This window comes from Lepisosteus oculatus, chromosome 14 (genome assembly GCF_040954835.1).
Source record: "Lepisosteus oculatus isolate fLepOcu1 chromosome 14, fLepOcu1.hap2, whole genome shotgun sequence".
Classification (NCBI taxonomy): domain Eukaryota; kingdom Metazoa; phylum Chordata; class Actinopteri; order Semionotiformes; family Lepisosteidae; genus Lepisosteus; species Lepisosteus oculatus.
In genome coordinates, this window is record NC_090709.1 from 31,411,950 (window position 1) to 31,429,362 (window position 17,413).

A 17,413-nucleotide genomic window follows, 5' to 3' on the forward strand; every position below is an offset into this window, starting at 1 on the left:
CTGCCAGGTCTGCCCTGTGCTCTGGTTACAAAGAGATCAAGTTATGTCATCTTTCGCACTGCGATTCCAGGCTTTCCTCGATCAACATAAGCTACTAATCATTGTTAAAGTGAAAAACATTTGGTTACAGAAAATGAGTTCTAACTCCTCTAAAATAAATGTAAAATAGCTTACATCTGAGCATTATTTTTTTTTATTAGTGCACTAGGAAATACCCCTCAATCATTACATTTAACATGTTAGATATATTTTTTGTAAATTTGAAATCGTTTTGCATTATCTCACAAAATGGATTCTAGGAATTATTTAACGATTACCAATGTATTGTATACACTGTATTGTATGTATTGTAGCAATTATTTGTAAAGGCAGCCCTTGCTCTGCTAAAAACTTCACCACTGTAACCACCCTTTTCAAGATTTTAGTCCAATACTCATATTCGTTGTCAAACTGTCTTTAGTTCTGAATCTATTAGACCATTATCAGCCCAGTGCATAACGTATACAACCATAGCCTTCCTAGGGCTCTCCGACACTTCGTGTTCAGCCAAGCGTGCAACTGCTCTTTTCCAGTCTCTATAGCCTATGGTCAGTCCGGACTGACCTTATCACTGTCCCCAGATAATTTACTCGTCATTTCTGAGTTTTCTTTTGAAGAGGGTTTTAGAGAAATACCTCTTATGTTGTCTTTCTGATGCTGCAAAGCCGCAAAAAATAGGTTTTGACACGATTTTGGACCCAATTTAGCCACGTATGGCCTAAATCTATTTTACCCCAGCATGCTGGGTCCGAGCTTTAGGAAGCGGGAGCGGGTGTTTCGGCCTCTGTTAGCTCCACGGCAGCAGGTGCAACAACCATGGCGGCGGCCCAGACACGGCTCGTGGGTCTTGTGGAGATGGTGGCGTTTCGGACGGCTCTGCCTCTGACTCGTGTTCCTGTGACTCCGTTGCGGGAGCTGCTCGTCCTCATGAGCGGCGTGGATGTAGACTGCGCCTCGGCCAGAGCTCGCTGCAGCTAACTTCTCAACCGCGGTTGTTGTAGCACTGGCTGCAATGTTAGCCGCAAACCCAGGATGGGGGTCGGGCTCAGCAAACTTGAAATAACCAGTCAATCTGGGGATCTTTTTATGTCGATCCTGCTCACACTGCTCTTTTTACCGCTGTGCTTTTCGTTCTTGTGCCCCGCTATCATATTTTCTACCGCACATTTTGAGGCTGGCTACCATAAACTTGCACCCGAGATCACTCAATGCATCCGCTAAAATAAATTTGAACTGCGAAACCATTGCATCTAACCAATCATTGGTTCACAAACTATTCAACATTTTTATGGACCAATGGGGCCCACAGGTCTGTTTAAAAAAATACCCCCGGCCAATGATACAGGGAAAATATTCCAAGCGAGTTCTGGCTGCTCTTATACTGAGAACTTCCGATCTCCAAAAGAGCTGTGATGTGTGAATTTCACAATGCGCGTTTCCTTCACCAAGACTCACGCGAACACGCCGAGGCTTCGTTGCACACACAGAGACGAAAGCTGAAAGTCAAACCGTAATCGAAAGACATTGAAAAACAAAACGTTGTGCTAACCGCATTGACCAGATCGCCAAAGCAGAGTATCAGCGCAAAGACCTTCTTGATTCTCTGTAGTAAAGGAGGACGAGAACTGAATTTGAACATTTTAGAATTTTGTAACTAAAACATAACTTTCAAAATCAACTGAAATTAGAAACTATATTGTAGTGGAATCTTTATCAAAGAAGAGCCAGGAGAGGTGTTCTCATTCACTCAGTAAGGCATTTATTCATATTGCGCAATAGGGAAAGACAGCAACCACTAGTCTGTGCAGCAAGTGGGAGCTGATTTCAAAGTAAAATAGAGAAAGGTCCCTTATTTTATACACTTAGCTGATGCAACACCTCAACTTTCTTACTTCATGATAGTTGGTTTGTAATACAAAGACAGGCAGCCTTGAAGGACAGAGAAGACAGCTACTGTACGTGCAGTTATTTACCTGCCTATTTTGCTGGGGCAGAGATAAACATATTCTTAGAACATCCTGTGCCCTTGACTTGCTGAGGTACAATCTCACTTTGTTCATAGAATCCAACTGCTTTTACAACACAGCTCTGCCCGTGCATGACATTTTTAGGATAAAACTTTTCTTCAGTAACTTTCCATTACAATATATTCAAAACAATAATTATCTATGCAAAGTGATTCCCAATTTCAACCCACTGAATTTTTGGTCAGGTTCCAGTCTTTGATCCCCGAGAAAGCTGGGAGTTTCTTCAAAGTAAATTTTTAACTGTCAGTATTCCAGATTTTACAATTAATCTATTTTTGGAAGGTATGGAAAAGAAGACAAAATGACAACAATAACCACATAAAGAATCCATGTCAACACTCCTTCAATCCTCCCTGTGTATCTTCTGGGAACACTGTTTAAAACATCATCTGGGAATTAGTTTGGACAACTTCTGACTTATACTGCCTTACAAACAAGGTAAAATAAATCATATTTAAAACTCTTCCCAGGTTTTATGAATAAGATGATTTATGTAAGGCAAGGAAAAGAACTCTGACATTTATTTTGAGCTGTTTATATATATACAAAGTTGTTTAGATAGATTTAGTAAAGCTTTATCTTTAAGCATTTAAATGTGAATGCCAGATGTAAGGATATTGATATGTTATTAGTTGTTATAGTTATTAGTTCTTATAACAACATAGTTCTTATATGTTAGTTTGTGAGCTGTAATATGGAAAAGAAAATGTTTTTTTCCAATTAATGTGTTATTAATAACAGGTAAATATCACATTCGCAATACAAAATGGTCTAAAACTTATCCATGCTTTAAGGCGTGTAAGACAGAAATGCAAAATATTACTTGAACTCCTTTATAAATGGTAAAAATAACACATCTGATATATGTAAAAGTCTTAAGTTATTGTATTCAGATTTTTCATTACCTCTGGCAGAATAGTGTTTTGTGTGTTTTTATTTTCACTTGCCTTTTTGGATCACTTTTCTCCTTTGTATTATTTGACGTTCTGTTAAAACCTGAGGAAAAACTCTCCGTCACGCAAGGTGTCTTCCTGAGCGTCCCGTCATCCTCTTCAAGCCGGACCGGGGTTTCACCTTACCTCTCTGTCCACTGGGGGTCGCTGTGGAGCCGAGAGCAGGCTCCCTGCCCAGCAATGCGTGTTTCTGATGTAACTGGCTCAACAGCTCAACAGCTGCATCCTCACCTTGTTTAGCAACAGCTCTGCATCCTGTTTCTCAAAACAGCCTCTTTTTATTCAGCGGGACCAATTTCTCATTAAACCCACAAGGCCTGCAGGCACATAAGTACATATTAGTATCTTCAAGTTCAGTAATAATAATAAGAATTGCTTTTCTGGACACTCCACTTAAAGCGCTCACAGGTAATGGGGAATCCCACCACCACCAGTGTACAGCCCCACCTGAATGATGCGACAGGCAGCCATACTGCGTCAGAATGCTCCCCCCACACCAGCTATCAGTGGGGAGGAGAGCAGAGTGATGAAGCCAGGTCATAGATGGTGATTAATAGGAGGCCATGATTGGTAAGCGCCAATGGGAAATTTGGCCAGGATGCCAGTGTTACACCCCTGCTCCTTTCAAGAAACACCCTGGAATCTTTAATGACCACAGAGAGTCAGGACCTCGGTTTTACATCTCATCTGAAGGACAGTGCCTGTTTACAGTATATTGTCCCCATCACTTTACTGGGGCATTAGGACCCACATGGGCCGCAGGGTGAGCATCCTCTGCTGGCCCCACTAACACCTCTTCCAGCAGCAGCCTTAGTTTTTCCCAAGAGGTCTCCCATCTAGGCACTGACCAGACTCACACCTGCTGAGCTTCAGTGGGTTGCCAGTTGTGAGTTGCAGAACTTCTACCGCTGCACTATCGAGAGCGTCCTCACCAACGGAATCACCGTGTGGTATGGCAACACCTCTTCGCGAGAAAGAAAGGCACTGCAGAGAATGGTCAATATGGCCCAGAAGATCATCGGCTGCGGTCTCACCGAGATTAAACAGCTCTATGAGGACCGCTGCCGTGGTAGAATTCTGGCCATCACAGAGGACAGTCACCACCCCGGGCATGAGCTCTTCACCCCACTGCCCTCAGGCAAGAGATATAAGAGCATACGGACACTTATCACTAGATTCTTCAATAGCTTCTATCCACAAGCAGTGAGACTGGCGAACACATTTAGCCATCCCCCTCGGACCATCACCTCATTGTAATTTATTTATTGTACGTCTCCAGTCATAGTTTACATGTCTGTATTGTTTACATTCAAACTGTCTGCATGTTTACTTGCACATTGTCTATTGTTTGTTTGTACATTGTCTTGATGCACTGTTTGCACTTAGTCTTGTTTTTTACACTTGTTTTACAATCGAGAGACTTTCTGTGAGTAAGAATTCCATTGTACCAGTACCGGTTACATATGGCAATAAAGTTCAAGTTCAAGTTCAAGAGTGAAATGGCTGCTAGTTTTGGCTGCGTTACAGAGCTACTGGTCTTTGTGAAGACAAAGGACCCATCTTGACACTTTCTTCTGATCAGCTGTATTGATCAGCTCATTGGGTCGAACCCTGGGCTTCCCCAGAACTCTGGTCTTTTCAATAATGACAACGCACCAAGCCAGTGATGCAGAGAATCAGAGCTTTTATTGACTTTCTTAAATATAATACTGAGACTTAGAGTCTAATTAGCTTAAACTAAGACTCTAATTAGGTTACAAGTTGAAAACAGACCCTATAATACTGCAGTAGTTCAGGTGGGTCAGCATCAGCATGTGTAGGCTGCAAAGGAACAAGTAATAGGTCTATTCCATGCTGAAAAGAGAAGAAAGAAAACACATCGTTTGGGCCGTGGAGCCTTCTTCACATGTCAGAAGGCTCCACGGCCCAAACGATGTGTTTTCTTTCTTCTCTTTTCAGCATGGAATAAACCTATTACTTGTTCCTATAATACTTTAATCAAGGCTTCATGGTTTAAAAACCTGTAGAGTTGAGCGGTGGCCCAATGAGAATCAAGTCCTATAGCACCTCAGTTCCAATAGTACCTGGGCTGTAACAGGAGGTCTTCTTTCAAGCACTTTGAAATACAGTACATGCATACAATCCAGTACATCAATAGGATATAGCCATCTATAGAATACACCCATGTATAGCAGAATACAGATTAGCTTAAGATATAAAAGAGTATTAAGTTTAAAAGAGTATAAAAGAGGTTAGCTAACCACGGTGTCACAGATACAATCCTGCAGGATTTTTCCTGCAGTCTCATCTACTGGTCATAGACCTTACCAGGTGGGTAAAAATGCCTAATTATTACTGATAATTATCCTATTATCAGTAATAAGGAATTTAGGTGATCAGATTCATAGCTCTTTACCCCCTAAAGCCTTTGCTTTTAAGGGGCTCATAACAAGACCCGGGCTCGAACCAGCGACACATGGATCATGGGGCTCAGGGCCGGTGGTGTTGAATTGGCATCCCCTGCAGTGCCTCCCGGTGACCAAACAGTGTCAGTACACCTTGTACAACACGCAGACCTTCATTCTCCAGTGGGTTTCCTGCCGCTGTCCTGTCTGTGCTCTATGTCCTGTTCCATAGGGAAATACAGTCCGGTCAGATGCATTTTACTTATGAAAAATATCTAATATTTAAAAAATATCCTTTAAAAAATAATGTAGGCCTTGTGACATCTCTGCCCATACAATGTAGAGTTTTTCGCCCGGTCTGTACAGCTTCTTCAGGGACAAGAGCTGTTGGAAAAAGTGTCGCTCTGTTCTTTTCCTGCAAGACACAACAGGAGAGGTCAGAAGGTCACACAGAAGCCCAGAGAGAACTAGCTGGGCAGCTTGTTCCACACTTCCACCACCCTTTGTGTAGAGAAGAGCCTTCTATCCTGATTAGAGGACCTCCTCCAGTTGTGTCTTGACAGAAGCCAGGCTATGGTCTTGCACCACATGGCTGGGCAGCTTGTTCCCCATTCCCACAACTTATTGTGTTTATCTTACAGCAACAAGCTGACAGCTGTGTTGCCGGGCAATTGCACATCAGTTACATTATATGTCATAACATTCCTACAGTCAGAGAGGCCTCCCACTGTCAGGACTCATCACAGTCATCCTGGGCTACAGTGTATCTGACCTCAGTGCTCATACAGCTGGGACTCCGGGCTCCTAGGATGTCAAATCACAGATCAGTGTTAGTGAGACAGCAGTGAATTGCTCTAATCTGAGCTGTGCTGTAGCTAATGGACTGTCAGATGAAACCCCACCTGCGTATAATAATAAGCAACTCAGATACATTGCAACAACTTAATTGCAGATCCAACAAAAATTCCAAAAAAATATTTTTTTTTCATTTTCTCCTGTCTCACCCTGTCTCCTATCTCTTATGTCTGCTGTCCATATTGATCTTCTCACCTCTCTCTCTCTCCTTGTCGTTTCTTCCTCCAGAGGACAAAGGCAGAAACGGGCAGCAGCAGAGCCACAGTCAGAACCCCGATCACCACCCCAGCGATGAGCCCAGTGTTCACGTCGGGCTCTGGATCTGTCAACACTGTAGAGGGACGAATGAGCTCTTGATGAGAATACAGTATGTGTCTGTTTCGTTGTGTGTGATTTAGTATCCAGTGTTTTCTGTGCTCATTCTAGAATGAGGCTGAATTGGTATATACACCCGGGTTGTCACAATGTCAAACAAGAACCTGCAGAGCTGAGCCCAACAGCTGAATGTCTGTTCTGTCTTTAGGGACAGAGATCCAACTGCGGAGAATCTCTCTCACACATCGTCTTCTATTTCTGTGAGAAGTGTCGTGCATTTTTTACTGCACATCGACACCGAAACAGATTGATTCCTGGCTGATTCTCAGCTCCAGTAGTTCACTCTCCTGTGTTACTTGTTCACATAGCTCTGTGCTGAAGGTTTGATCACAGTCCGCACACCAGTGCGTCTCTCAGGACATCCTGCTGGTCAGGCCTGGCAGTGCAGGTCTTGAGAGTTTGTGCCAGAGTCCCAGTCATCCAGCAGACAGACAGTGCAGGAGTGCACTGATCACCAGACCGGGATAGATCTCTCTCTCACTCACCCCAGTTCACCTCCAGCTTGTTGTCCAGACCGCTGTGCTGGACCCTGCAGGGATAGTTGCGTCTCTCGCTCTGCTCCTCCTCACTGACTCTCAGGCTCTTCCTCAGCTGGTAGGTCCCGTCTCCGTTGGGCAACACCTCCCCCCCTCTCAGCTCCTGCTCTGGGATGGGATGCCCGTCTCTCAGCACGGTCACCTCCACGGCCCGGGGGTAGAAGCCAGTGGCCAGGCAGACCACTTCTGTCCCGCCAGAGACCCCAGATTTCTTCTGAAAGACCCTGACCTTGGGCTTCACTGCAACATGTGGGAATAAAGAGTAACAGTATTTTACGTAGAAAGTCGATCTTTTATGTCATCAGGCAGTGACTACCACAATGTCTTGCTTGCAGGTTTCTTTAACTCTCCTTTCTGCTGTACAGAAAAAAAAACTTGCATTATTTTAATGCATGAACTGTAACTAGTTTTGTCATCATATGACTCCTACCTTGGCTTCCCTGTATCAGTTACCAATTATATTTCACATTGCCTTTAAGCCCTGATGCTGAGTTGTAAAGAAAAGAGAGAAAAATACAGGACACTGATTACAGCAAACGCACTGGCAGCTGTTACTGGTCTTTTACACATCCCTAATGTCCTGATACCACTGACCTCTATGTGTGGCCACAGCCATGCAAATAAAGGGGTGCCCACTATCTGGGTCATTCTGCTGTCTGTTTCTCACTGACCCAAACCACAGTAGCAATAATTATGATATTAACTATTCCCCATCCAAGCACAGAAATGTGTAAACATTGCCAACCATTCAATTAGAATTCCAAGCATTCTGGGAATAAAGCACAGTGCCCACCAGAATAACACATTCCAGCAAAGAAACCGGAAAAAAAATGTAGCAACATCATCACTCCATTAGGGAATTAATGGACAGTACACCAACATTGGGAGAGTGCTACAGTGTGGAAACAGCTCGGATGTTTCTGGCCACTTGTAGAGGAAATACACATAGACTAAAGAGCTGACCTCTCCTCATCAGCCTGTTCCTCTCCTGCAGCAGGTAGCTCTTCAGGATCTGGCCACACAGTGGCTGGTAGAAATTCTCTGTCAAGAACTTAGTGGCCTGCAGCCGCGCCATATCAATGACTACTTGTGGGATGAGCAGAGTCCAGCTGTGGCTCTTCATGTTGTAGACCACCACATCCTGGTCATCGTAAGTGTCCCAGCTCTCGTTTCAGGCCGTACCGTCATCGCCCAACTCACAGCCAGCCACTGCCTGGTAGGTCCGTTGACCTGCAATGCACAGATCAGGCACCTCTGCAAATATCCCTTTCCAAACTGTGGCTTGTGAGCCTGTGGCATCTGAGGGAAAGTCAGTGTGATAATATAACCAGGCTACCAGGATGGGGACGAAACTGGACTAGACCGAAAAATCCTATGCAGTCCCTGGGAGAACATGCAAACTCCACATAGAATGCATTCCCGCCTAGTGTGAGACAGTACTGTTAACATCCATATATAGTAATTTGTTACAGGAGCCTTGAGGATACCTCTGTGGAGCCAAGCGCTCTTTCAGCAGGGAGGAGGAATGGAGACTTTTGGAATGTGTGTGTCATCAACTCACCTCCCGTGTGGTTCAGGTGAGACATCAGGAGCTGCAGCTTTTTTTTCATGCTGAGATAAAAATCATGGCCTGCTTGAACCTTGTTCGTGGCTTCCTCGACCTCAGAGCCTGGGTGCCAGTGTCGTCGAGAGATGATCTTCCCAATCTCGCTGTTGTAGTATTCCACCTGGATATCGTCCACCATTCCCACAGCCACAAACTCCGACATCTGGGTCTGTCCCATTGTGAGAGTGAAGAAATACCACAGGGAGTGCGAGTCTGGAAACAGGACAAGGACAGGAGAATGAACTGGACAGTGCCCACCATCCCCCTGACCACTAACTCTGGGTCTGGCCCATCTGGAGAGTCCAGATTAACCAGAGGGAATATGAGTGAGAGATCGTTCCAACCTGATCTGCAACATGTCTGAAAATCCAGCTGGACACTATGCTGTTCTTTGTAATTGAACCGATTCCCAGCACAGTGCAAGAGTGTATCTGATAGTGGCGTATATAGAATCTATAGAGAAACAGAATATAGTCACTGTAGATTTCAGCTCAACTCGGTTAATGGTCATTTTAATATGAACTGTTTAACTGAGCTGCTAGCCCAACTGATGAGTTTCACTTCCAACTCTCAGACCCCAACACTGCTGTGCCTGTCAGAATTGTAACTATCGGAATGAAGAGGAAAAGGGATTTTTTTTTATTTTTAAAACAGAAAATCAAGGGCGCAAGCTACACAGCACCTATGTACAGCAGCAATTTTTAGACTGGTGTTACATTGAAAAAAAAGACTAGCGCTGTTAACCGGTTTTTACACACGCCATCAAGTGGTCATTAAGCAAATTGGCGCTTCCATGATTTTACGACCTATTTTGATAACTGGACCACTGGATGTTAACCAGTCATTGGTGACTTAATGTTTTTTTTTCCAGGACACAAGAACATTTTAACTGATTGAGAAGCCATGCCCCCTGCTCATCGCTCTACAAAACAACCTGGTGTTTACAGTGTTATAAAACGCCAGCAGCCATATCACCCTGCAACTCACAACTAGCAACCCACAAAAGCTCAGCAGGTATGAGTTTGGGCAGTAACTGGGTGAGAGACTTCCTGGGAAAGCTGAAGTTGCTGCTGGAAGAGGTGTTAGTGGGGCCAGCAGGGGGAGTTCACCCTGCGATCTTGTGTGGGACCTAATGCCCCAGTATAGTGACGGGGATACTACACTGTAAAAAGTGCTTCGGATGAGATGATCAAAAACCACAGGGTGTTACTCAAAAAGAGTAGGGCTGTAACCCAAACTGGCCAAACTATCCCCATGGCTTCCTCCCTCTGCTATCATCCCCACTGACAGCTGGTGTTACTATTATGGAAACAGACAAAAAGACCTGCAATGTGTTAATTTCCTGGCGTTTTACCAAAATTCACACTACCATTCTCCCTTTGCACACAGAGACGAGCGCTGCAAGTCCAACAGAACTCAGAAGAGGTTCTGAAACTCCGTCCAATCCATTTTCTAACCACGGTATCCTGTACAGGGTCGCGGGCGAGAAGGAGCCTATCCCAGCAAGCAGCGGGTGCGAGACGGGGCGCCTGCAAGTCTATTTATTCCACAAATAAATAGACACATAATAGTAAATAAATAATTTATTCACAAATTATGTGTCTATTATTTAGACACAGACACACACACACTCAGACCGGGAATTTTTCAAATTTCCCCCAAAGTGCCGCTGGTGTTGAAACTCGCTGCTTTTCTTGAAGAGCAAAACATTTGGCACTCACCCGCACGGACAAAATCCCTGCAGCAGAGAAACATCAGCGCAAAGACCTACATGGCTTTTTCCGCAGCAACTGACTAATGGGAACACAGCCTGAGCCAGTTAAGGCTGAGGGCATAGGGGTTAGTTTATCGGTTATGCGGAAACATCTGGCGCTCGGAGTCTGGAGTCGCTAGGTACTGTAAAAAAAAAAACATGTGTCAGTTACCAGTAACTGCAAAAACAAATGTGTCATAAGAGCCTTGTCCTCACAGCTCACTCATATATGTGCAGCCAATAGCATTCAACGTGTCAGCTGTTACCAAGCGGGTTAACACTTGTGTCACAATAACACAGACGGCACATGTACGTCACCCGTATGTTCCAGCCAGCGAAGCTGGTCTTTTCTTTGCGAAGCGAAACACAGAGGAAAACTTTTTTTTTTCACTTAAATTAAACCAAACAGCGGAAATAATTTGGGATAACGTGGAACAAAGAACGCAATTTTGGGAGGGGCAGTTAGATAATGCACACAGCTAAGATTCACATCTAATATTAAAGAAGTCACATTTAAGAAGTAACGCTGAGCTGTAAACAGCTTGATAGCAAGAATCCAGAGTCACTTCGTTTAACGGTATCGTCCCCGTGTGACGTCACAATGCCGGTCACGACGACATTTAATTCAAGTAGGGCAGCTGCGTCAGCATGTGTAGCTGCAAAGGAACACAGTAGAGGTTTATTCCAGGCTGAAAACAGAAGGAGAGAGGTGTCACCGTTTCTTTTCTTCTCTTTCCCTTTCCCTCTTTCCCTTGCAACAGAGCTTGCTGTATACTCGCTGTATCACCTGCAAGTACACAGCCACCACCACTCATTCAAGGCCCCTCAGGACAGTTCCGGATCACCCAGACAGCATCTTGTACCTCCAGCAACCTTATTTACTGTATCTCTTGCAGTAAATGCCCAGCCATCTACATTGGAGAAACAGGAAGGAGACTTGGAGACCGCTTCAGAGAACACGTCAGGGCTGTGAAGATTAAAGATCTCTCCAAGCCCATTGTTTCTCATTTCACCTCTGACGGCCACGACCACTCTAATCTCTCCGTCTGTGTTCTCAAAGACGGTTTTCCAAACTCATACATCAGAAAGACCACCGAAACTAAAATTATTCTACAGCTAGGATCACACATTCTCCCTTCCCTTAACGACAGACTACTGTTCTTTTAAATTTTCTCCATTCATTGGAAGTTTCATTTCACACCTCTCTGCACCCATTCTGACTTCACATCTCTTGATTGACCTCTCTTTCTGTCCCCTGCTCCCGCCTCTCACTCCTAATCCCTCCCAACCTTTGTTCTTCCGTTACTTTACCTTTGCCTACTGCCCTGTCTCTCTCACACCTGAAGAAGTCTCCACGGCCGAAACGTTGTGTTCTCTTTCTTCTTTTTTTCAGCATGGAATAAACCTATAACTTGTTCCTTAATTAGAGATAGAACTCTTATGAAAGAGAAAAGTATTTCTACTGAAGGTGAGATCTTTAGCCTGAATAATTATGTCAGACAGGTGTAGTATCATTGATATCATGTTTGTTAAATAGAGAATTATCAGAGACTGGGACATTACTGGAGGTAAATGTGTTGTAAAAGACTGGAGTATTTTGAACCAAGGACATTTTAAGGTTGGATAATACAGTAGTTATGTCATTTTGTAGAGTGGAGTAATTTAATTGTAGGAACTTTTCTGTGCATACAGTGTTAATAAGAAGACTATTAATTACCTTTTTTATTAAGTAGTGTGTTTGTGCCAGGGGTTATTTGACATATTTCGATAATTGTTGCAGCATTTCTAGAGACTGGGATAGTTTTATCACAGAAACTTGTCAAATTAATTACTGAGGAAGCCTGTCTGTATTATGGGGTGTTACTGGACACAGATACCACCAGGGCAGAGTGATAATACTGTCCAGTACAGAACGCAAGTCCTGCTACACAGCACTGACTCTCCTAGAGAAGTAGATTGTTAGTGAAAGTCTTGTCAGTGAAACACAGTCAGCACCATTGTAGTTTTAGTTATATACAGTAATTTCTGAAACAGGAGCCCCTAGTTTGGTCTTACAGCTTCTTGTTTTTCAGAACCATTTATTTTGCTGCCATTATTCCTCTTTGTGTGTTCAGACAGTCTGGGGTTCCTGTCTTGTGTCTGTGTGAGATTTAATTGCAGGTATTTCCTTTGGGATTATGGGATTTGTTCAGCCTGGAGTATTTTTTTAGAGGAAGCTATAATACATAGGAAGACAATTGTTTGTGATCGAGGGATATGAAAGAGATACAGTACAGCTGCTTATTTTGAACATTAACACTTTAAGACAGTAGCTGATTAAGAGAGACAGGGGGACCGGAAAGTTAATGGAGTCTGATGAACGTTCAGAAGGAGGACAAGTCCCAGTTCCTTACACTAACACCCCCACCACTGCAGCAGTCTCCTGGTGTATCTGGGGGCTCTGACCTCCTCATCTCTAGTGTGTTAGAGACAGCAGACGTCAGGACAGCCTCGTTCTGCAGCTCTATCACTGGGGTCGTCTGTCTCTTCTGAAATGTGTTAATGGTTGCCGGTTTATAGCCCTGAGGAGCTTACACAGAGGTTACACAGAGGAGCCCCATTTCCTCTCAACACCAGACTCACAGGAAAATTGTCTTGTGTGGTTTTGTCTCATGTGGTTTAAAGAAAAGAAACGCAACGTCTGATGTACACCATGTACACCAGGTTTGCTGTGTTTAGACATTAAAAGGGACAGGCTGTACTATAGTAAAGGTGGCATTCTTTACTCCTTCAGAAAAAGCAGAATATCAATTATTTTTAGAAAGTGGAGTCTTATTAGTCACTGAGGTGTTACAACAATAATTTAACACGTAGAGGCTGTACTGTAGTAAAGGTAAAGGATAATGTGTAGAAACTAATGTGTATACAGTATCTGACTGATAATTCACTGATAGCTAAATAATTTTGTGTTTTGAGGTTATTTTATGCTGGGTATTATTTTTTATTATATTGCGATGTGTGTGATAAGTGTTTTTTTTTTCTTTGTGGTGTGCATTTGGAGTGTATAATGTATAAATAATGCAGTTTTTTAAGCTTTCATAATGAAAATGCAAGTTTGGATAATGAAAATTAAGTATACTTAGTTAACAGGTAAATGCTAAAAATACAATAGGCACACATTAACATGTCTCCAGAGCAAAAGAAATGTATGAATGTAAAGCAAAATTGATACTACAAATGAATTGTCATATATAATGGAAACAATATATATTACAAATATTCCTGAATGTGAAGGTTTAAAAACAAATCTAGTTAAATATTCACTGGAAATTGAGTAGGTACTGTACATGCTAATGTATATTTTAGTATAGTATGTAAATCATCTGTTTATTATAAAGGTTTTGTACTGATTGCATTTTCATTTTCAAATGGGACACTCAGAGCAGAGTGATTCATCTCTTACCACATACATACAAAGTGTTACCATGCAGTCATTACGTTTGGGACCTAAGACGCAGATAAAACAGTCAATCTGTGGAGTCTGCATTTAAAATGCATACTCAAATGCAAGTATTAAAGCCGGAAAATGAAAATTGAATATTTAATTAATATTATACAAGTGAAATATTTAATTTGCCTGTCACCATCAGTTGAGAATCAGGACCAGAATGTCTCAGGACAAAAACACAAGAACATGGTTGGTAAACATATTTTAGTTAAACATACAATAAACTTATCTTATACATTTGGAATATGCTGTGTTTTAAATGGAATTCATTCTGTGAGTCATATATTAACATAGATCTTGACATTTATAAGCTGAAAAGACTTTGTTAAGTGAAAAAAAATCTGAATGTAAAAAATCAGTATTAAAAATGATTTGTACTATATAAGGGAACAACATTACATACTGCAAACTGAAAGTGAATGAATGTTTAATCTAAAAAATATCTAGTTATATTTTAACTAGATAATGGTTCATTAATGGTATATTTAAGCACAATCTATAAAGCACTTATCTGTTTGTGAACATTTTTGTACTGTTTCTATTTTGTGTTTTCTAAGGTCTCACTTTCAAAAACAACACACTGAGTAAAGAGACACATCATTAAATCTCACTTTAAATCTCTTACCTTATATGGACAAACAGGCAGCAGCCAGTGGTATCATACAGTTTTTACATATAGGACCTGAGACACAGATACAACAGACCATGTGTCAGTGATGTAGGCTTCTGACTCCACAGTCACTGTCCACTGCAGTGACCACAGCTTCCAGAAACCCAGGAACACAAGTCCTAGAACTCTGACATCACACATCCCTGTCCAATGTACTGATCACAGCTCTCAGAGCACAGTGGTTAATGTCTGTGTTCTGAGAGCCATAGTCACTACGGTTTTTATGTCCCCTGTCCACTATAGGGACTATAGCTCCCAATACCCAGGAAGAAAAAGTCTCAGTCCTCTGTAGTCATAGTCATGCGGATTTATCTCTCTCTCTCCAGGCAGTTCTGATGTGAGGCTGGTGAATGGAGCCAGTCCCTGTGAGGGGACAGTGGAGGTGTATCATGGTGGAGAGTGGGGGACAGTACATCACTCTGGCTGGGATCTGGATGATGCTGCAGTGGTGTGCAGACAGCTGGGCTGTGGATCTGCTGTTTCAGCACCAGGAGGAGCTCACTTTGGACCAGGGTCTGGATCAGTCCTGTTGGGTGCTGTTTCCTGCAGCGGGTCAGAGTCTGCGCTGAGGTACTGTGGTAAAACTGTAGTGAAACAGTATAGCATTCCTCATGTCTATGATGCTGGAGTGAGGTGTTCAGGTAAGAGAAACAGACTCTCTCCAGTCTCCAGCACTGAGGAGAATTGAAACTCCTCCATTGATCGAGAGCCCCGTCAAGACTCCTTACTGTCACTATGTCTTTCTAAATGTGTGGAGACCAGATGTAGAAACACAGACAGGAGACACTGTCTGAGAGCAACTGCAGGACAAACCCCTCCTGTCTGCTGTCTGTCAGTTTTACACTCGACCTTCCAGTTATGTATAATATACATTAATATATAAGGTAATATAACTATGTCACCAATGGATCTGAGTTGAACAAATTGAATTTTTCAGTCTCCAGTCTCCAGCACTGAGGAGAATTAAAACTCCTGCACCAATCTAGAGTCATTCGTCATTTGTCCATCCTCCCATTGCTGCTGCTCCTGTCCTGCTGAGAGCTGTGACATCACTCCTCCCTGTTACTGTGTGTCTTTTCTCCTTCTGGATTGTATTTCCTGCAGTGTGTAGAAAACATATTGAAAACTGTCTGAAACTCCCAACCCCACCTGTATGATTCCTGTTAGGTTTTACAATTGACCAATAAAAAGGCCAAAGGACAGTGTTTGATCATAAGGCTGTAAATCTACAAATACATTTACAGTATGTGACCGATAGATCCGTATAAACAAATTTATTCTTGGTCTTGAAATGAAAACTCCAGTTTGTCCTCCTTGTAATGTTACGGATTCGGCCAGTGAAACCGAAACCAAGTAGTGAACCCACTTGCGGGAGCCGACAGAGACAAGTCGTGATCCAAATACCGTAGCCGAAGGAGAGAGCCGAGAGTCCAGGGGAAGCCAGTGATCCAAACAGGGAGAGAGTAGCCAAAGCCAGACCGTAATCCAAAACCGTAGACGAAGGAGAGAGCCGAGAGTCCAGGGGAAGCCAGAGAACCAAACTAGGAGAAAGCAACCGAAGCCGAGCCGTAATCCAAAAGACGTAGTAAAAGTGGATAAACCAAAGTCGGAACCAGAACAGTACGAGGAGGTAGAAGGCGTAGCGCAACTAAGTAGCTCGAAAGGGAAACAATACTGAGCGAGGGGGTAGGGAAAGACTAATGCTTAAATACCAGATGAGACGGAGGCGTGGTGGTGAAAGCGTACACTGATAGGTGGACTTATGAACTAAGGCTACGCCTTCTTCTGCCTCTTTCGTTGCTGAGAGGCAGGGATCGTAACATTACCCCCCTCTCTACGGGCGGCTCCCGACGCCCTAGCTGGACGATTAGGGAAACTCTGATGGAAATCCCGGATCAGGTTTGATTCCAGTATATCTCTTTCCGCTACCCACGACCGCTCCTCTGGACCGTAGCCTTCCCAATCCACTAGGTATTGCAGGGATCCACGAGACCATTGGGAATCTAAGATCTTATTTACGGTGTAGGCAGGAAGTCCGTCAATTACTCGAGGTGGTGGGGGTTTTTGTTGCGGTTTAGACAGAGTGGATCTGCGAAAGGGCTTAAGGAGGGAAACATGGAATGTAGGGTGAATCCTGAGGGTAGGAGGCAAGGCCAGCCGATAAGTTACAGGGGTAACCTGGGTGAGGACATGAAAAGGACCGATGAACCTGGGAGCAAGCTTGCCAGAAGGTTGCTCTAGAGGAAGGTTGTGGGTAGACAACCAGACAAATTGTCCACGTCGAAATCTGGGTAAGGTTCGACGGTGCCGATCCGCCACGGTCTTCTGCCGAGCTGCAGTGTGAAGAAGGGCGGCTTTAGCCTTCTTCCAGAAGTCCTGCAGGTTAGTGATATACTCCTGAACAGAAGGAACTTCTGTGTCCGGTGGGGAGTCTGGGAAAAGAGGAGGCTGATAACCTAAGGCACACTTGAATGGTGACATGCCGGTCGAAGAAGTATACAAAGAATTATGAGCATATTCTGCCCATGGAAGCAAAGACACCCAGTTATCTTGGGTCGATGAGATATATTCCCGTAAGTAGGTTAGCAGTTCTTGATTCATACGCTCAGTTTGACCATTGGCCTGCGGGTGGTAAGCTGAAGTAAGCGAAACTGAGGCTCCCAGTGACTTACAGAAGGCCTTCCAAAATCGTGAAATAAACTGGGGG

General features: G+C 43.4%; 1 protein-coding gene and 1 pseudogene across 1 annotated transcript in view; both read right to left on the reverse strand.

Moving 5' to 3' along the window:
* The window catches only part of LOC138242338 (zinc finger protein 850-like), a 1,462,105-nt pseudogene that overhangs the window by 841,857 nt on the left and 602,835 nt on the right, over window positions 1–17,413 (reverse strand).
* Window positions 795–17,413, reverse strand: part of LOC138243350 (BOLA class I histocompatibility antigen, alpha chain BL3-7-like) — a 37,852-nt gene continuing 21,233 nt past the window's right edge. The window contains exons 2-7 of the mRNA XM_069198919.1: window positions 8,831–9,009; window positions 8,154–8,355; window positions 7,140–7,430; window positions 6,475–6,610; window positions 5,761–5,839; window positions 795–986 (exon numbers count right to left, since the gene is read on the reverse strand). Coding sequence (XP_069055020.1) covers window positions 795–986; window positions 5,761–5,839; window positions 6,475–6,610; window positions 7,140–7,430; window positions 8,154–8,355; window positions 8,831–9,009 — 1,079 coding nt within the window. The remainder of the gene's footprint in view (window positions 987–5,760; window positions 5,840–6,474; window positions 6,611–7,139; window positions 7,431–8,153; window positions 8,356–8,830; window positions 9,010–17,413) is intronic.